The following is a 21,454-nucleotide window of genomic DNA, read 5'->3' as shown; positions in this document are numbered from 1 at the left end:
AGAGCTAGAAAAATTGCGAAAAATCATAAAAGATCTACAGCCACTACTCCAGGAGGATGAACTACTGAAAGAGATATTCCTTTCCCCACCAGTGCTGGCCTTCCGACATTATTATGAAGAAGAGAATTGCAATGTTTGAGTAATTGAAAACAAGTTTGTGGTGAGAGCACCAGAGAAACTGAAGATTTGCTTCAGAGAGACTACGGAGGCGTTCCTCTTAAATGCACAGACCAGTGCCTGCAACTTTAAAAGACAGAACGGGAAGTGACAGCACCGTGCGAATGTCTAAACAAAAATAATGTGTAAGCACACATCTGTGCATGAACCGGAATGTATTCTGCAGATAAATATCAGCCTTGAAAAAATTCTATGTGCAAAATATTTTTACGAGACTAATATTCATGTGGAGAACAACGGACTGGTTGATGCACAAATGTGTGCTGCTCTTTCATTTTCTTCAGAGATACATGCAGTGAAGTTGCTCTTACGTACCGCAGAACCTTTATGTACATGTGATTGGCAGGCTCCACTCCATTACTGCACAAGTTCTGCACACCTGAAATTTCCATCTCATTTGCTTACAGCATCGCTGCGGTATATTTGATCAGTGATTTCATGGTAGAAGTCGTGCAGTCGGCCATCGGCGTGCGGTTGTACCATGAAGCTTTCTGCATTGGCCTGTGAATTTGGTATGTGGCTGCTCTGAGTCTAGCAGTGGGAAAGCAAGCTGCTTTCATAGTCTAGAGGGCTCTGTCAATGATCCCACAAAGATCTGCATATTCATGAGCAGATACCAAGTAAATACTGGTGCTGGTGAGTTAGCAACCGCTGAGCCTTTGACAAATATCCTATACAACAGAATGTCCCAGGGCATCACCAAGGCCATGATATTCAGGTCAATGTACGTTCAAAAGTGCATCTGCCATGTGACACTCTGTGCTGCTCCTTTATTTTCTCATACTGGTCTAATCTCTCATTTTACATGAGTATTTCAGTGTCTCCCTTGTGCAGTCTGTCTTAAATGCTGCATTTATTGCTTTTATCCAAATGCACCTTCAAAAAAATTAAGCCTAGACCAAGCTTTATGTTGGGTGACTCCAGTCCATGCCCAGTGATGACAGATTAACATTCGCTCTCAGTGTCCATACCAGTAACTGGTGCAATTCAGTTGTAGGCATGGAAAAGCCATTCCTTTCCATTTGTGATGGTTCTCCTCTTAGCTGTCTCCAGTTGCTGTCACTACCTCTGTTGTTGTCACAGCTTCAGTTTGGACCAAAGCATTATTCTGTGTGGTAAAATCAAATAGACAATGTACCAGATTAGTAGATTTTCATTTATTCTTTAGGGTTTGCATTAATATAATGAAGAACTAGAAGGTTGGCATTCTTCACTTGGAAAAGTGGAGATGTTGCCTTTATCATTTATCGTTTATTACACTTGATATACCATTTCTCTTGTGGTCAAACCAAAATGGTTTACAATGAAATTAAAACAATTAAAAACAATAAACATAAAGATGCAAGGAACTCCATAATTGATAGTAAAGCTCAGATGCTCAAGACCAAACACTCAACACAAACATTCTCTGGTTCAATCAATCACAAACATTACTAATAAGATCATAAAATACAACTAAGCAGTCATCAGAATTTGAATCATCAGCTATTTCTTTTCTTTTCTCCCATTGCAGAGATCGGTCAAAAAAAAAAACCCCAAAAGACACTGCGAAGCCAGATCAAAGCACCAACTCATTACCCGAAGGCCAAATTAAAAAGATAGGTTTTTAAGATTGCTCGGAAAGATTTCTATGAACCCTCCAACCTAAGATTTTGAGGAAGCGAGTTCCGGAGGGCAGAAGGAAGAAAAACGCAGAGGAGTGTGTACACTCCCACCTTGCCTTCAAAGGTGGGGGCAGAACAAGCCTATTATCAGTTAAAGAACACAGTGTACGGGATGGTGTATAGGGAACAAACTGAGTTGATAAATAGGTGGGAGTATCTGTATGCAAAACTTTATATGTCATTACAAGATTCTTGGAAGCCAACAATGGAGAGATATGATCAAGTTGTTTTGCATTGCATATAATGGGTGCTGTGGTTTTCTGAAGGGTTTGAAGATGTTTAATATTGGCCCTAGTGATACCTGCATAAATAGAGTTACAGTAATCATAGCGGGAATTTATAAGGTTTTAGTGAAACAAAAGTTTCACTTTTTACAAAAGGGAGGCCTGCTTTACAGGATACATTCAGGCTGCCGCTTTTCACAATATTTTCTATTAGTTGCATATTAATTCTGTGAGGTTTCACAAGTTTTGCTACTCAATCATATTATTAAAATCTTAATGTTTGGGCAAAATGTACTGAGTTCTTGTGAAAATATTGATGAAAGGAGAAATGAATTATAGCCCCTCTTACAAGTATTCTATACAGTCAAGGGGCTATGCCCCTCAGACTGCTCATTCATTCATACTTCTATCCCACAATTATCCAAAAATGATTCAATGAGGCTTACATTTAACAGCTGGGTTTCTGCCAGGTACTTGTGACCTGGCTTGGCCACTGTTTGGAAAACAGGATACTGGGCTAGATGGACCATTGGTCTGACCCAGTATGGCTACTTTTATGTTCTTATGGTCTTAGAGATTACATTGATTCAATTACATTTACAACGTTGTATGATACTGTGTTTTACAGTGATTGGCAAGATAACTATTAGTGCATACGGAATAGTCGTTGGGTTTCTTGAGAAGACATGTCTTAGTTCATTTCTTATATGAAAAGATACGCTACAGTTAGAGGCTGTGTTGTGTATTGTTGTTCCAGAATGATTAGTGCATATTTTACTTATATACACCCTGGTGTGGATTCTCTAACAGGGAAAAGGCATTTTCTGCTTCAGAGCCCAAGGTGTTTCAGTAACCAGCTCCAGGAGACACTTCAGACACAGGTGGTGTTCCAAAACAAAGGGATCCTTTTACTAAAGTGCGCTGAAAATGGCTTGTGGTAGTGTAGGCGGGGGTTTTGGGCGTGCACCGATCCATTTTTCAGCACACCTGTAAAAAATGCCTTTTTAAAATTTTTGCTGAAAATGGACGTGCGGCAAAATCAAAATTGCCGTGTGTCCATTTTGGGTCTGCGACCTTACCACCAGCCATTGACCTAGCGGTAAAGTCTCATGCGGTAACCGGGCAGTAATGACCTACAAGTGTCAAATGCCACTCGGCGCACGTCTCAAAATAAAAATTATCTTTCGGCCACACGTATTGGACTTGCGTCAAAAATGAAATTACTGCAAGGGCCACACAGTAGCCAGGCAGCAGCTCCATTTTGGTGCGTGTTGGGAGTGCGTAGATGCTTACGCGGATTAGTAAAAGGGTCCCAAAGTGAAGTAAATATCTCTGTCTACGCCAACTGCTCAACTCCTTCACACTCTCCTCTGGGAATTCTGACCAATTACTGGGCTGTACCACTGTGGTCATGCCTAGAGGGGAGTATCATAGCAAAATGGTTTAGTATGGGCTACTCTCAAAAGACTCATATGCTCTCCACGGGGATCCTGGGTTTAACAAATTAATTATGGCTATTTTGCACCTGAATCACAAGTCAAGAGAAGTACTCTGGTTTTACTCATGCTTTATTGTGTTTTGGAATTTTTTTTGTCTTTAATGAATTAGACTCAAGTGACAGTTATTGTAACATAACTGCGATTGTTTTATGATTGTATCTTGTGTTGATTTAATCATCTTCTTTATGGACATTTTTTTTTCCAAAATAATTTGTGTAATGATTAAAAATTAATTAGATGTTATTTGGTGACACTGTTGGCGCTGTTTTCATCTCACTGTTATGAGTACAATTTATTTTTTCAAATTGTGCTTCAGTTGGTTCAATTATTCCATCCTAATTTGACAGTAAACAAATTCACACTAGATCCACACAATAACGTAACTCTTTATTTTCTTAATTGTCCATACTAATTTTATCATGATTTTGAAGTTTATATTCCTATTCTTTTAGACAATTTATCACACCTAAAGTTTTTTACTCATTACCTCTTATTTCGTATTATGAAAATGAACTCCCTTACTTGAAGGAGGAGGAGTGGCCTAGTGGTTAGGGTGGTGGACTTTGGTCCTGAGGAACTGAGTTCGATTCCCACTTCAGGCACAGGCAGCTCCTTGTGACTCTGGGCAAGTCACTTAACCCTCCATTGCCCCATGTAAGCCGCATTGAGCCTGCCATGAGTGGGAAAGCGCGGGGTACACATGTAACAAAAATAAAATAGATACTATTGGAGATTCTACATGGAATGTTGCTACTAGTGGAGATTCTACATGGAATGTTGTTATTCCACTAGCAACATTCCATGTAGAAGGCTGCACAAGCTTCTGTTTCTGTGAGTCTGACGTCCTGCACGTATGTGCAGCCACATTGGTGGAATAGCAACATTCTATGCAGAATCTCAAATAGTAGCAATAGTGGAGGAGTGGCCTAGTGGTTAGGGTGGTGGACTTTGGTCCTGAGGAACTGAGTTAGATTCCCACTTCAGGCACAGGCAGCTCCTTGTGACTCTGGGCAAGTCACTTAACCCTCCATTGCCCCATGTAAGCCGCATTGAGCCTGCCATGAGTGGGAAAGTGTGGGGTACAAATGTAACAAAAATAAATAAAAAACAACTTTCAGGCTTATTTTCGAAAGTGATCGCCAGCCATTTTCCGACATAAATCGGGAGATGGCCGGCGATCTCTCAAAAGCGGCGAAATCGGTATAATCGAAAGCGGGTGTTTTGACACCATCGCTGCTTTCCCGTCGCCGCGCTGGCGAAACTTCAAGGGGGCGTGTCGGCGACGTAGCGAAGACAGGACATGGGCAGGCATGGGCGTGGCTACCAGATGGCTGGCTTTCGCGGATAATGGAAAAAAAAAAGCGGCGTTAAGCATTATTTCGCTGGGTTTACTTGGTCCTTTTATTTTCACGACCAAGCCTCAAAAAGGTGCCCCAACTAACCACTGGAGGGAATGGGGGATGACCTCCCCGTAGTCCCCCAGTGTGCACCAACCCCCTCCCACACTAAAAAAATAAAAATAAAAACCTTTTTTTTGCCAGCCTGTATGCCAGCCTCAAATGTCATACCCAGCTCCCTGACAGCAGTATGCAAGTCCCTGGAGTAGTTTTTAATGGGTGCAGTGTACTTCAGGCAGGCAGACCCAGGTCCATCCCCCCCTACCTGTTACACTTGTGGTGCTAAGTGTTGAGCCCTCCAACCCCCCCCAAACCCACTGTACCCACATGTAGGTGCCCCCCTTCACCCATAAGGGCTATGGTAATGGTGTAGAGTTGTGGGCAGTGGGTTTTGGAGGGGATTTGGGGGGCTCTGCACACAAGGTAAGGGAGCTATGCACCTGGGAGCTATTTGTATATTTTTGAAACATTTTTAGAAGTGCCCCCTAGGGTGCCCGGTTGGTGTCCTGGCATGTCAGGGGGACCAGTGCATTACAAATGCTGGCTCCTCCCATGAACAAATGCCTTGGATTTCGCCGGGTTTGAGATGGCTGGCATTTTTTTCCATTATCGCTGAAAAACAAAACCGGCGATCTCAAACCCGGCGAACTCTGGCATTTGGCTGGCCATCTTTTTCGATAATACGGTTCTTTCCAGCTGTTGCGCCGCCGCTGCCAAAATAGATCGCTGGTGACGTTCGATTATGCCTCTCCATGTCTCCTCCACCTTAATTATGTATTTCTCTTTTCCGAAATTGGTGATCACCATTACGGAACAATTGTAAGCCACATTGAGCCTGCAAATAGGTGGGAAAATGTGGGATACAAATGCTATAAATAAATAAATAAAATTAGGGACCCTTTTACAAAGCTGCGGTAAGCACTAATATGTGCTCAGTGCAGCAAGAAATGGCTTACTATGGTGAGCCCTGAGCTATCCTGTGGTAATTTTTCATGCTGGGGGCAGGTAGTGGGTGTGTTCTCAGCTAATCAGTTAGTGAATGGGCATTGCCATGCATTAGGACGAGAAGAATGTTGAAATCCCACGAAAAGAACAGATATCAGGGGAAGTAGAGAGTGGACCAATGACTCAAGAGACTGGAACAACAGAGTCAAATTCGAAAATCTTTACTGTAGACTCGACACAGATCTGTATTTCGGCCACAGGCCTGCCTCAGGAGTCTCAGTAGTATATGTGGTCAAAAGAAATTCCACAGGGGAACTGATGGTGATGGGCTTGAAAAAGACCTTACAGCGAACAAGAAAGAACGCTGAAACACGTATCACAGTCTTGTTTGCTATAAGGTCTTTTTCAAGACCATCACCATCAGTTCCCCTGTGGAATTTCTTCTGACCATAACAGGGGCATAGCTGCTATGGGGCCACGGGGGCCTGGGCCCCCATAAATTTGGCCCTGGACCCCCCTGCCAATGCCCCTCTCAACCCCCCCCCGTCAACGCCGTCTGTACCTTTGCTGGCGGGGGACCCCAATCCCCGCCAGCTGAAGTCTTCTTCCTGCGTTTGGTTTCTTCTGAGTCTGACGTCCTGCTGCACGTACAATGTGCAGGACGTCAGACTCAGAAGAAACCAAACGCAGGAAGAAGACTGGTTGGCGGGGTTTGGGGTCCCCCGTCAGCAAAGGTACAGATGGCAACGGATGGTGGGCGGGTCGGGGGGGGGGGGTCAAACTTGTTGGAGGTGGTGCTGGCGCCGGCAGGGGGTGTCGGTGATGGCGGCAGGGGGTGTCAGCAATGGTGGCGGGGGGGGGGGGGGGCGGCGGCGGTGGCGGGGGGGGGGGGGCTAAAATGTGCCCCCTCTCCTCGGCTCTGGCCCCCCTACCGCTGAAGTCCACATACGCCCCACCATATACACTATTGAGATCTGTGTCGAGTCTACAATAAAGATTTTCAAATTTGACTTTCTTTTTTCCGTCTCTTGAGTCATTGGTCCACTTCCCACTTCCACTGATATCATTGCCATGCATTAACCAATACGAACAGGTTTAGCGTGTGAGTCCCTACCACCTGCAATATAGGTGGTGTTAGGAGCTCGTGCTAATGGGAAAATTAACGTGTGGCCATTAATACAGAAAATAGATAAATCAGCCATTTTACCCTGGCAGTAAAAACAGTCTTAGCGCGCGGGAATGATCTGCATGAGGATATGCTAAGGCCACTTTTTACTGCAGTTTGGTAAAAGGGCCCCCTTAGTTTTGTGTAGGAAGTTTTTTTGGCAATTATTTCAGTTTTCCTCCAATTTAGGGGTCCTTTTACTAAGGTGCGCTGAAAAATGGCCTGCAGTAATGTCGACGCATGTTTTGGGTGCATGCAGAATTATTTTTCAGCGCACCTACAAAAAATGCCTTTTTTTGTCGAAAACGGACGCGTGGCAAAATCAGAATTGTGGCACGTCCATTTTGGGTTTGAGACCTTACAGCCAGCTGTAAAGAATCCGGGCAGTAATGACCTACGCATGTCAAATGCCACTCGGCGCACGTCCATTACGTGCGCTCAAAAATAAAAAAATATTTTTCAGATGAGCATATCGGATGCGAGACAAAAATGAAATTACTGCAAGAACCACACGGTAGTCGGGCGGTAACTCCATTTTGGAATGCGCTGGGCACTCGTAGATGCTTACGCAGCTTAGTCAAAGGGCCCCTTACCTTTTTAATACCCCTTTTGTGGTTTCATCTCCACTAGGAGGAACATGAATCTAGTAAAATAGTGTGAACGCCACTCTTTATTACTTGTTGCACATTAGAACTCCTTGGCAAACTGGTGTGATGAAGCTAATCTTACTTCTAGACCTGTAGTTTTAATCTCAGTCCTTGGGGCACATCTGGCCAGTCACATTTTCAGGATCCCCACAATGAATATGTATAACACAGATATGCATTCAGTGGAGGGAAGTGCATGCAGATTTATTCTTCTCACCCATTAGTTCCCTCACCCGTAACTGTCTTGTCTGTCTGTATTATTTTAGATTGTAAGCTCTTTTGAGCAGGGACTGTCTCTTTGTATCAGGTGTTCAGCGCTGAGTGCGTCTGGTAGCGCTATACAAATGCTAATAATAATAATACCAGAGGATATACTAACTAGGAGGTAATCAAGTGCGAGGGTTGACCTAGAACGAGTTTTTCATGTGCGTGCGTGAGGTTTTTATAGGAGCAAGTGACAGGACTGACTTGCTCAGTTCTGAGATTTGTGAGAGTTAAGCATTTATTTATTAAATCACATTTTGAGTTGTACACGGGTGGTGTTGCTTTGAAAAAAATCTTTTATAAAAAAAAATATATCTGTGAGAAGTTCTATGATAGAGAAACTTGTCCACCCTCAGAGGCGTCACTTTGCGGTGGTGCCTCGTTTTTGGGTGAGTTCACCACTCTGAGAACCTCTCTATTAATTATTAAATAGTTTTTAGTCACCCAGAACCGTTCTAGGTCAACCCTCGCACTTGATTATCTCCTAGTTAGTATATCCTCTGGTATTATTCTATCTGGTTTACCTTTTCCAGAGTATTTATTTGGGAAGTTTTTTTTTTTACAAAGTTGGTTTACCATAACTAATAATAATAATGCATATCAATTATGGATATCCTGAAAACCTGTGATACATCAGGTGGGTGTACCTGAGACAAAGAAGATATTCTTGGAGGTTGCATTGCGGTAGAGGTATTCCGCAGTAGATGGGATGGGGCCAGGGAACCCCACCACACTGAGGGGCTGAAGCACAAAAGTCACCGATAAATACGGCAGCTGCAGATGAACTTACTGACTTGCAAACAGCGACCGTTGCATGAAGGGGATTTTAACAGCGACCTTTGTGAATCGGCTCCTAGAAGCACCTAGCACATGTGCAGAACAGTTGTTTTCAGGATGGCGGGGCGAGGGTGTGGGACTGAAACAAGCTCACTTTTATCTTTCGGACAAACTCGGAGCTCCTGCAGCTGCCTATGGCAGTGGGGGAGACATGTATAGCCATCTAGTTTGTAAAGATAGTGGCAGGGGGCTTGGGTGCATTTTGAAGCTGAAACTCTGGTGCTTGCGGGGTACCGCGAAGCAGAACTAGGAGAAATAAAGGTCAGCAGAGCCCCGGAAGGAGGGGGAAAGCTCCCTGCACCAGACCAGAGGGTGATCAGGAGGCAGAGACTAGAGACTCAAGGGAGAAGGGAACTGGATGGGGGGGGGGGGGGGGGGGTCAGCCCCAGAGTTGCCAGTATGGATGTGGAGGGCTCCTCTCTGACAACTCCTGATCTGCCATAAAATCTACCACGTTAAAGATAGGCGCTCCTTTCTGTGCATCGCATAGAATGCTCATTTTCAAACTGATGAGCTTGCTGTGATACATTTGCATAGGTTTATCAGAAGTTGCTACAGCGATCAATAAAAAGGACGCAAAACCCTTTTGTGCATATACGTACAAGTAAATACCAGAGAGTACCTGTAAATGAGTTGATTCTGAAATTAACCAGTTTGTGATTTTGTGTGAAGGTTCTGGTACAGGAGTGAACAAAAGATTGAAAACCTTGTACCTAGAAGAGGACAAAAGAGGAAGGTTAATACAGTATTTTTCTTCAACAGAAAGTTATTTTTTTCATGCAAGCTGCCACACAGTTCAGAAACTGAACAAGCACACAGCAGTTCAGGCTTCTTGCCACAGGAATAAAACAGTCCAGAAGTGCTAAATAAATTACCTCTTACACAAAAAGCCAATGAGACTGCCAATACTCATTATAGAGAAAAAGCCAATCAGCACTACTAGCCAAGGCTGCACGATGGCCTTGCCTCCTAAAGAAAAGGAAATAGATTTCAAAGGTTAGATTCAGTCCCTGCGTTGTGAAATAGAATTACTACTAGTACTACTTATCATTTCTAAAGAGCTACTATCAGTGGCATAGCCAAGGGTGGGCCTGGGTGGGCCAGTAGCAGCACACCTATGATGTGGCTGGCAGGGATCCCCAAGCCCCACCAGCTGAAAACTCCCAACAACTGTCCCTCCTGCATACCTTGTAAATAGCAGATCTTCGCCTGCAGCGGGCAGCAACTGATACATACTGCTCACACTGGCCCCACAGCCTTGCCTCTGATGTATTCCTGCCTATGCAGAAACAGGAAGATGCATCAGAGGGAAGGCTGTGGGGTCAACATGAGCAGTGTGCATTAGTTGCTGCTTGCTGCCAGTGAAAATCTGCTACTTAAAAGGTATGTGTGGGGCATAGGCGTAGACTGGGGGGGCGAGGGGGGGCAATGCCCCCCCAAACGACGCGAGGCGCCGCCGCGCCATTAGTTAAAAAAAAAAAAAACACATGCAGGCACGCGCTCCTCTTCATCCGCTTGGCTTCCCTGCCCTCTCTATCTGCGTCCCGCCTTCCTCTGACGTCATTTCCTTTCGGGCGGGACGCAGACAGAGAGGGCAGGGAAGCCAAGCGGATGGAGAGGAGCGTGTCCGTCTACCCCTCTCTCTTCCTCCCTCCCTCCGGTGCAGGCAACAGTCTTCAGCTTTTCCAGCGTTCCTGGCAGCGGTAGCGTTGTACACGCTGCCTTTGGCTCTGCCCCGAAGCCTTCTCTTCAAGTTCCTGTTCCTGCATAGGTGGGAACAGGAACTTGAAGAGAAAGCTTCCGGGGCAGACCGAAGGCAGCGTGTACATCGCTACCGCTGCCAGGAACGCTGAAAAAGCTGAAGACTGTTGCCTGCACTGGAGGGAGGGAGGGAGGAAGAGAGGGGGTAAACGGAGTCACCATCTTGGACCTCGCGGGGGGGGGGGGGAGCAGAGGGAAGATGGATGGGACTGGGAGGGGTGGGAAGCAGAGCGAAGGAGCAGGAGATGAATGGGACTGGGAGGGGTGGGAAGCAGAGGGAAGGAGCAGGAGATGGATGGGACTGGGTGGGGTGGGAAGCAGAGGGAAGGAGCAGGAGATGGATGGGACTGGGAGGGGTGGGAAGCAGAGGGAAGGAGCAGGAGATGAATGGGACTGGGAGGGGTGGGAAGCAGAGGGAAGGAGCAGGAGATGAATGGGACTGGGAGGGGTGGGAAGCAGAGGGAAGGAGCAAGAGAAGGATGGGACTGCGAGGGGTGGGGAGCAGAAGGATGGACCAGGAGATGGATGGGATTGGGAGAGGTCAGGCACAGCAGAGGGAAGGAGCAGAAGATGGATGGGACGGAGGGATGGTGAGCAGAGGGAAGGAACAGAAGATGGATGGAACTGGGAGGGGTGGGGAGCAGAGGGAAGGAGCAAGAGATGGATGGGACTGGGAGGGTGGGGAGCAGAGGGAAGCCTACTGGAAAGAAGACACTGCATAAAACAGAAGACACTGGGATCAAAGTGAATAGAAAAACTAAATGATCAGACAACAAAGGTAAATAAAAGTATGTTATTCATAATTTATTAATTGAAATGTGTCAGCTTTTTGAAATGTGCATCTGTGATATTTTGCCTGTAAATTTCATTTCCTTCCTCCATATTAGCATATTCATTTGCATATGTATATACAGTGGTGGAAATAAGTATTTGATCCCTTTCTGATTTTGTAAGTTTGCCCACTGACAAAGACATGAGCAGCCCATAATTGAAGGGTAGGTTATTGGTAACAGTGAGAGATAGCACATCACAAATTAAATCCGGAAAATCACATTGTGGAAAGTATATGAATTTATTTGCATTCTGCAGAGGGAAATAAGTATTTGATCCCCCACCAACCAGTAAGAGATCTGGCCCCTACAGACCAGGTAGATGCTCCAAATCAACTCGTTACCTGCATGACAGACAGCTGTCGGCAATGGTCACCTGTATGAAAGACACCTGTCCACAGACTCAGTGAATCAGTCAGACTCTAACCTCTACAAAATGGCCAAGAGCAAGGAGCTGTCTAAGGATGTCAGGGACAAGATCATACACCTGCACAAGGCTGGAATGGGCTACAAAACCATCAGTAAGACGCTGGGCGAGAAGGAGACAACTGTTGGTGCCATAGTAAGAAAATGGAAGAAGTACAAATGACTGTCAATCGACAAAGATCTGGGGCTCCACGCAAAATCTCACCTCGTGGGGTATCCTTGATCATGAGGAAGGTTAGAAATCAGCCTACAACTACAAGGGGGGAACTTGTCAATGATCTCAAGGCAGCTGGGACCACTGTCACCACGAAAACCATTGGTAACACATTACGACATAACGGATTGCAATCCTGCAGTGCCCGCAAGGTCCCCCTGCTCCGGAAGGCACATGTGACGGCCCGTCTGAAGTTTGCCAGTGAACACCTGGATGATGCCGAGAGTGATTGGGAGAAGGTGCTGTGGTCAGATGAGACAAAAATTGAGCTCTTTGGCATGAACTCAACTCGCCGTGTTTGGAGGAAGAGAAATGCTGCCTATGACCCAAAGAACACCGTCCCCACTGTCAAGCATGGAGGTGGAAATGTTATGTTTTGGGGGTGTTTCTCTGCTAAGGGCACAGGACTACTTCACCGCATCAATGGGAGAATGGATGGGGCCATGTACCGTACAATTCTGAGTGACAACCTCCTTCCCTCCGCCAGGGCCTTAAAAATGGGTCGTGGCTGGGTCTTCCAGCACGACAATGACCCAAAACATACAGCCAAGGCAACAAAGGAGTGGCTCAGGAAGAAGCACATTAGGGTCATGGAGTGGCCTAGCCAGTCACCAGACCTTAATCCCATTGAAAACTTATGGAGGGAGCTGAAGCTGCGAGTTGCCAAGCGACAGCCCAGAACTCTTAATGATTTAGAGATGATCTGCAAAGAGGAGTGGACCAAAATTCCTCCTGACATGTGTGCAAACCTCATCATCAACTACAGAAGACGTCTGACCGCTGTGCTTGCCAACAAGGGTTTTGCCACCAAGTATTAGGTCTTGTTTGCCAGAGGGATTAAATACTTATTTCCCTCTGCAGAATGCAAATAAATTCATATACTTTCCACAATGTGATTTTCCGGATTTAATTTGTGATGTGCTATCTCTCACTGTTACCAATAACCTACCCTTCAATTATGGGCTGCTCATGTCTTTGTCAGTGGGCAAACTTACAAAATCAGCAAGGGATCAAATACTTATTTCCACCACTGTATGCAAATGATATGCTAATATGCTCCGCCCATTCTTTGCCCCCCCAAATGAAACAGTCAAACTACGCCTATGGTGTGGGGAGATGGGATGTTTGAGAGACCATATAGCAGGCAGGTGAGAGAGGAGAGACCAAATCACTTGTGGGGCAAGGCAGAGTTCTTCTGCTCACCCAATTTGGACCCAGGCCCACCCAAAATTGGGTGTCTGGCTAAGCCCCTGGCTACTAGATGTACACATCGCCGCATACGTCTAGTACAATTCATGAATGTAAAAACCAAATAAATAGACTAGTTAAGGGCAATTCTTTAACTGGGCCCCCATGTTTACATGCCCCTTAGTGCGAGTTGTAAGGTTTTTAACTATCTCCAAAATTCCAGTGGGCCCATCTAAAAAGCTACACTAAACTCTAACGTGTGGTCATTTTGGCATGCAAATGCGCTACCCACGAGCTAAAAACTAAAATTTCTTTTTTGGCACAAGGAGTGTGTCTCAGGGGCGTATCTGGAATCCGGCGGTAGGGGGGGCCAGAGCCAGAGAGGGGGGGCACATTTTTGCCTCCCTCCCCCCCCCGCCGCCGCCGCCACCGCCGCCGCTGCCGCCGCCTCTCTCCACCCCCTCTCTCCACCCCCTCCCCGCCGTCAACCCTCTCCCGTTGCTTACTTTTGCTGGCGGGGGGCCCCAACCCCCGCCAGCCGAGGTCCGACCCGCAATCTCCATATTTCGTCTTCCTCCGTGGCCATGTGCTTCAAGGAAGTAATGCTGCAGTGCTGATTCGTTGAATCCAGTTCGGCGTCTGACGTCGCAGCGAACGTCAGACGCCGAACTGGATTCAACGAATCAGCACTGCAGCGTTACTTCCTTGAAGCACATGGCCACGGAGGAAGACGAAATATGGAGATTGCGGGTCGGACCTCGGCTGGCGGGGGTTGGGGCCCCCCGCCAGCAAAAGTAAGCAGCGGGGGAGGGTTGACGGCGGGGAGGGGGGCCAGGGCAAAATCTGCGGGGGCCCAGGCCCCTGTGGCCCCACGCAGATACGCCGCTGGTGTGTCTGGAGGCGGAGAGTGAGCGTGTCCTGCCCTAATCAGCACAGCTACATTGCCACAATGACTGATTAGTGTGTGCGCTTACTGCTTTAATGGCCACATGTTAATAGCAAAATTAGCATGTGGCTATTAATTAAAAAAAAAAAAAGGAATTTTGGCCATTTTACCCCAGCGGTAGGCATGACCTGTGTAAGGACACATTGAGGCCACTTTTTATATGTGTGATTTATTTATTTAAGGAAACAGAGGGCGACATACCTTCACCAATAAACACCAGTTCACTCCATTCTCCCCAGTGCTTATTTTTTATACAGTTTTTCTTTGCACGAACTTGAAAGGAATATCTTTTATTCCCATCGTAATCTGGAAATAAATATTCTTCATTCTCGATCTCTGCATACTGAGGCACATATTTAGTGGACAGAATTACAATATGTTAGATACATATGTACATGTACAATGTAACCTGTCTAAAATACTTTAAAACACATATCCATGCACAGAGAGAAATACTGGCCTGATGACTCACTCACACTATTTAGAAAAAAAGGGAAGTGACTCTCTAGCTGATACTCAGCACAAGTTAACTGGCTGAGATTAGCCACTGATCACTTAACTCTTTAATTGGTGGCTACCTGGTCATTTTCAGTAACACTTAGCCCTTATTGTCTCTGAAAAAGGACCAGCTAGCACAGATGTGCAAGCTGCCTATGTCTGGGACATTCCTGGGGTGTTTTGGAGGTGCAGAGTCCAGTTAGCTCCCAATTTTCAGAGCTAACCAGCCAGTATAAGACAGCAGAAATAGCTGTCCAATTTATGCATTAATGTCCTATTTATGTATTAATTTATGGCCACTTAGCTTTGAATATTGAGTTAACCAGACATGCGCTAGCCGGCTTTAAAAAAATGGATATTCAATATTGGTGACCTCTGTGCTGCCATGGAGAAGAAAGGTCACTTGAAGGGACAGCATCACCTTGGAGAGGCAGGAAGTGATCCTGTACCCAGGACCTGCCCCTAGGGGATGCAATAACTTCTCACACCGAGGATATGTCTCCAGGGGCTTCTGCCCAGGAGGGAAGCATTAAGATGGCTGTATTAGTGGGAGATTTACTCATTAGGCATGTAGATATCTGGGTGGCTGGTGGACATGAGGATCCCTTGGTTACTTACCTGCCTGGTGCAAAGGTGGCGGACTTGACACATCACCTAAATATGATTTTTGACAGTGCTGCGGAGGAGTCAGCTGTCTTGGTACATGTGGGTACCAATGACACAGGAAAATGTGGGAGGGAGGTTCTGAAAGTCAAATTTAGGATCTTAGGTAGAAAGATAAAATCCAGAACCTCCACGGTAGCATTTTCAGATGTGCTCCCCATTCCACGTGCAGGAACCAAGAGGCAGGCAGAGCTCTGAAGTCTCAATGCATGGATGAGACAATGGTGCAGGGGGGTGGGTGGGAGGGATTTAGATTTGTTAGGAACTGGGCAACGTTCTGGGGAAGGGGGAAGCCTATTCTGAAAGGATGGACTCCATCTTAACCAGGATGGAACCAGGCTGCTGGCACTAACATTTAAAAGGGAAGTAGAGCAGCGTTTAAATTAGAACGGGGGTGGGCGAGAGGTGACAGTCACTCAGGAACACATGGTTTGGAGTGAGGTATCCTTGAAGGATACTATTATAACAGGACATTTAGGGAATCCCAATAGAAAGGTTTCCACAAAGGTGAAAGCCTGGAATGTTTAAAGGTAGAACAGAGCAAAGGTTGCATATCATCCCTGTCAGCTTCTAAACAGCTTGCATATGCAAGGAAAAAACAAACAAAAAAATTAAAAACAAATGTAAAAAAAAAAGCACACAAATGCTAGAAGCCTAAAAAATAAGATAGGAGAGTTAGAGTAATATAACACTAAATGAAGAGGTAGATATAATAGGTGTATAAGAGACCTGGTGGAAGGAGGACAATCAATGGGACACTGTGTTATCAGGGTATAAATTGTATTGTAAGGATAGGGTGGATCAAATTTGAGGGGGTGTTGCACTGTAAAAGAGAGAATTGAGTCAAACAAAATACAAATCCTGCACGACACAAACATGGAATCCTTATAGATAGAAATTCCATGTGTTAAGGGAAAGAATATATGTGTAGGGCTATACTATTGTCTGCCAGGCCAAAACGATCAGACAGATGAAGATATGTTAGAAATTAGAAAAGGTAGCAAATTTGGCAACAGCAAAATAATGGGTGATTTCAATTACCCCAATATTAACAGGTTACATGCCACATCAGGGAGTGCTAGGGAGGTAAAATTTAACCAGCTAAGCCGATATTCAGATCTGGCCGGTTATGTTTAAACAGGCCAAAGATATTTCAGCTATTTTGGTGGCCTAATTTGGCCGCCAAACTTAGCTGGTGATGTGCTGAATATCGGCAGATAGCTGGTTAGATCGCACAATATAGCTGGTTAGATCGCATGATATAGCTGGTTAGATCGCACGATATAACCGGCTAACCGCTAAGATCTAACTGGCAATATTCAGCAGGAGATAGCTGGCTATTTCTCGCTGAATACTGCTGGATAGCTGGTTAAGTACCATTTAACCAATCAGGAGCCGTTTCTGGTCAGTTAAATAGTTTTAAATATCAGGCAGCTTGAGTTATTTCATTGATACTTTTATAGTTTTTAGTTAATTAGGGGCCGTTTTTCTAAAGCTTAGCGCATGTTAAATGCTACGAAGCTCGTAGGTATAAAGTGGGCTTCTTAGCATTTAGTGGGTACTGATTCCATTACTGAACGCTGACCTTTGAAGGCATTTTATGCAGTGTTAATATTATCATAAATCAAATCAAATTACGTCTTTGTAGGTCATTACCCTGACATGGGCCTCCTTATCTGACTGTTTGAGTTTCACTTCATAGAGGAAACAAGATTTATCTTTTGAACCTATTGTTGCTGGTGGATTCCATTGAAATCTTGCATTTTCTTTTCCAGTAGACACAGATATGTTAATTGGAGGGGTCAATATCTCTGAAAACACATTAACAAACAAGAGAATTAATGTCTAAAGCATCAAGCAGACCAGTTCTCTAGACTTCCCTGCTAACAAGACAAAGTTCACATTTATGGTCTTACAGACAAGTGGGGTAATCGTCAATTTTGCAGATTTGTGGCTTTTTGGAACTAATGTATCAAGACATCAATATTTTTCTGTGGACCAGTGAACTAAGCTAAAAGCCAATGAATTTCACAGATTTTTGCACATGATGAAACAGTCAAGCTCCACTGGCCACATAGACAATTAGGCCAACCACCTCAGATGTGAAAAATGGGTTAGCCCACTTGTGACCATCCATTCATTAATATGGATTTACATTTGTTTTGAAAGGAAATGAAACATATGATGAAACCAGCTTGCTTTGTTTCCAAACTGATCAAAGAAAAAAAGTAGTCAATGAAATTTATAACCAGAGACTTGGATTCATACACTGCTATGGAATTTTCAGTAGTGTTTTGATTCTTGATGCTTGAGAATAGCTTTATATATCATTGATAACGTTTTGAAATTTTTTGAAAGAGTCCTTCCTATAGCATGAATAATAAAAAAAAAAAGGTTAAGACCTGCTCGAGGGCGTTCTTTTACAAAGTTGTGATAGAAACTGGCCTTAGTGTGCCCTTATGTTGGTTTTTCCCACACACTGTGGCTGGAAAATAGCCAATTTTTCATTTTCTGAATTAATGTCCACATGCCAATTTTGCCATTAGCGCACGGCCATTATAAAAAATTAGCATGTGAGCCCTTCCTGCTTATTTTCGAAGGAGAAGGCCGGCCATCTTCCGACACAAATCGGGAGATGGCCGGCCTTCTCCTAAAGCCGGCCAAATCGGTATAATCGAAAGCCCATTTTGGCCGGCTTCAACTGTATTCCATCGCAGGGCCGGCCAAAGTTCAAGGGGGCGTGTCGTCAGTGTACCGAAGGAGGGATGGGGCGTGGTTAAGAGATGGCGGGCCTCGGCCGATAATGGAAAAAAGAAGGCCAGCCCTGACGAGCATTTGGCCGGCTTTACTTGGTCCCTCTTTGTTCATGACCAAGCCTTGAAAAGGTGCCCAAACTGACCAGATGACCACCGGAGGGAATCAGGGATCACCTCCCCTTACTTCCCCAGTGGTCACCAACCCCCTCCCACCCTAAAAAAAAATTAACACTTTTTTTTGCCAGCCTAAAATGCCATACCCAGCTCCATCACATTACTATGCAGGTCCCTGGAGCAGTTTTTACTGGGTACCGCAGTGTACTAAAGGCAGGCGGACCCAAGCCCATCCTCCCTCCTACCTGTTATACTTGTGGTGGTAAATGGGAGCCCTCCAAAAGCCACTGTTCCCAAATCTAGGTGCCCCCCTTCATCCCTAAGGGCTATAGTAGTGGCGTACACTTGTGGGGAGTGGGTTTTTTTTTTGGGGGGGGGTTGGGGGGCTCAGCACCCAAGGTAAGGGAGCTATGCACCAGGGATGATTTTGTGAAGTCCACTGCAGTGCCCCCTAGGGTGCCCGGTTGGTGTCCTGGCATGTGAGGGGGGATCAGTGCACTAGGAATCCTGGCTCCTCCCACGACCAAATGGCTTGGATTTGATCGGGTTTGAGATGGCCGCCATTAGTTTCCATTATCGGCGAAAACCAATGGCGGCCATCTCTAACGCCGGCGATCTCTAAGGGCAGCCCAAATGTTGAGATTTGGTCGGCCCCAACCGTATTATCAAAACGAAAGATGGCCGGCCATCTTGTTTCGATAATACAGTCGGATACGCCGCTTAACAGGGCCGTCATTATAGATGGCCGGCCCCGTTCGATTATGCCCCTCCTTACACCACCTATTTAATAAACTGTGCTAATCAGATAGTGTATGGCAATGCCAATGTGCTAACTGATTAGTGTAGAAACACCCGCTCTCCACCCCCAAACCTACCCCCCTCGGCTATGAAATAAAATGTTTTAGCATGTGCCCATTTGCTACATACCGTGGAACTCCTCAGTGCGCCATTTTAAGCCGCAATAAGCATGTATTAGTGCTTACCACAGCTTTAGTACATGAGGGGCCCTTTTACAGAAGGGTTGCTACGTGGCAACCCAGAACTACCACCGGCCCAATACTTCTTCACTGAAAGGTTGGTGAATTCAATGGCCTCCCGGTACAGAAACAATATCTGAATTCAAGAGATCTCGGGACAAGTACATAGGATCTCTAAGGGAGTGACAGGGAAAGTAGATGGCCTGGATGGGCAGACTGGAAAGGCCATGTGGTCTTTATATGCTTACATTTTTCTCTGTTTCTGTGTTTAGTTTCCCAACGGATTCCTCAGAAAACTGTACAGACTGTTCAACAAATTCTTGCAGAAGTGAATTCGTTTTCGATAGTAAACTCTAAATATGCTTCAAAGAAACACAAGATGCTTCCTCAGATATTACTGAGCTCTCCTAAAGAGAAGCTGCTAACGAGATAGATAGTTCAAGCTCCAATAACTAAATCTTTCTGGGTGTTGCTGCAGAGGGTGACCTGGCTTGAGAAACAGCAGCCCCCCAGAACTCCCTTTGTCGCACTCCAGCTTACAAAAGTCCCTGTTAATGGAGGTGGTGTCCTCTCAAAAGGACTCAGTGAAACCACTGTACTAGACGGAGCCACAAGAGAGGCACTGACCTGAAGCTGACTGATCTTTGGAGACATCACAGTAACATATTTATCCATGTCGTTCCTGAAGCAGATCTAGTTTCTGCCTTCTGATTACCCATAATGGCCCAAAGAAACAAACCATTTATAAAGCCTTCAAAGCATCCCTTCGGTCATGCGCCCCTTAGGGCACTCATCTGCAGGCCACGTGAGAATGACTGCGCTCAGGGGAGGCTTGAATTAATAGCTATCAGTGATCTGATTACATAGATCTAGGGCCTGCTCACTTTCTTTCTCTTCTCTCACCATCACCATCCTGGCTCTCCTCTTGCACTATGGATCACCAGACCTGGCCTCTCAGGTACACACACTCCCCCTAGTGTTCAGAGTATTATAGTCATTGCCACTGTTGAGTATTGATCCCATTGTTCTTTGTTTTCTCAGCACAAAGACCTCTGGCCCACTTCCTTCATTATTGCCAACAATACCATCTATTGATTATATTTTGCTTTATTACAGTGATAAAAGTGCAGTATTTTATCTTCAGGAAACTTTAAATTAAGGCGCTTACCTATATGCAAAGGCAGAAAAGACCAATTTAATTGCACTTCTGAATCTTTCACGGACACAGTTGCACGTATCCTTGGTCTTTCTCCTATAGTTGCATTGAAATGTACATCTTTCATGTCACATCCAATGTTCTTCTTCTTTGCATTTGTTAAATATTGCTGACACTGAAACAAATCTCTTCTATACCTGTGAAGAATATGGGAAAATGTATAATTTATAGAATATATTTATTAATGTTTAGTTTTAAAAAGCTGGACACATATGCATTGTCTTAGTTCAGTGAAAAGCTATCTAGCTCTAGGTTTTTGACCCTTGGGTAAAGGGCTTAAAGGTTCTTTACAAGGTGACTGAATGTCATACCAGGGGACAATTTTAACTAGGAATACCACACCTCTCTACTTAACTTGGAATAAAGAATAGGATGTTAAGTTCCTGGAGTAGCCTGACAGGGTGCCTAGCATCAAGAAAGACCCTACATGTTTTCTGAACTATGATCACATTCTTTCGTAAATTTGTGTTATGAAATTTTCTGTCAACTTGCTACCATCTACCATGTGATATATCAAGGAGGTAAGAGGCAATGCACCCAGGGGGTGAGGTGTCTTGAGGTTATACACTTGGGTGAGGGGAACGCTGCACCAGTGGCGTACCGAGGGTGGGGCGGTGGGGGCAGTCCGCCCCAGGTGCCTGCTGCAGAAGGGGTGCAGGGAGCAGCTGGCGGCTCCACTGGTTCCCTGCACCCTCTGTTCTACTTCCTGTTCCAGGGCAGAGGAGCAGAGAATCAGCGGAGCCGACAGCCGTGCAGCTGCTCCCAGCACCCCAGCAGGCAAGAAGAATGCGCCAGAGGGGGGGGGATGGTGATGCGCTGGGGGGGCAGGACGCTGCACCTGGGGGCGGTGTCATGCTGCACCCAAGGGGGATGGACGACGCTGGACCCGGGGAGGGGGGGGTTTGGGAATTACGTAGCGGCAATCCACCCCGTGTGGCAGCCGATCAAGGAATTCCACTGTACAGCTCTTCCTAAAATGAAGCAGTAAGAGGGCCTGTTGCAATTTTTTTAAATGGCTGTGTGGTAATGCTAACATTAGCGCATGG

The 21,454-nt window shown here is 45.5% G+C and overlaps 1 protein-coding gene across 2 annotated transcripts in view; it reads right to left on the bottom strand.

Moving 5' to 3' along the window:
* Positions 1-38: 38 nt before the first annotated feature.
* The window catches only part of LOC115469449 (interleukin-5 receptor subunit alpha-like), a 59,694-nt gene continuing 38,278 nt past the window's right edge, over positions 39-21,454 (bottom strand). For both annotated transcript variants that reach the window (XM_030202119.1, XM_030202118.1), the window contains exons 6-11: positions 20,361-20,545; positions 17,002-17,156; positions 14,386-14,527; positions 9,695-9,788; positions 9,442-9,532; positions 39-1,285 (exon numbers count right to left, since the gene is read on the bottom strand). In XM_030202119.1, coding sequence (XP_030057979.1) covers positions 1,217-1,285; positions 9,442-9,532; positions 9,695-9,788; positions 14,386-14,527; positions 17,002-17,156; positions 20,361-20,545 — 736 coding nt within the window. In that variant the 3' untranslated portion in view covers positions 39-1,216. The remainder of the gene's footprint in view (positions 1,286-9,441; positions 9,533-9,694; positions 9,789-14,385; positions 14,528-17,001; positions 17,157-20,360; positions 20,546-21,454) is intronic.

Source organism: Microcaecilia unicolor, chromosome 4, assembly GCF_901765095.1.
Source record: "Microcaecilia unicolor chromosome 4, aMicUni1.1, whole genome shotgun sequence".
Taxonomy (NCBI): Eukaryota; Metazoa; Chordata; class Amphibia; order Gymnophiona; family Siphonopidae; genus Microcaecilia; species Microcaecilia unicolor.
The sequence above is the reverse complement of the archived record's forward strand: the minus strand, read 5'-3'. Positions and strand labels throughout refer to the sequence as shown.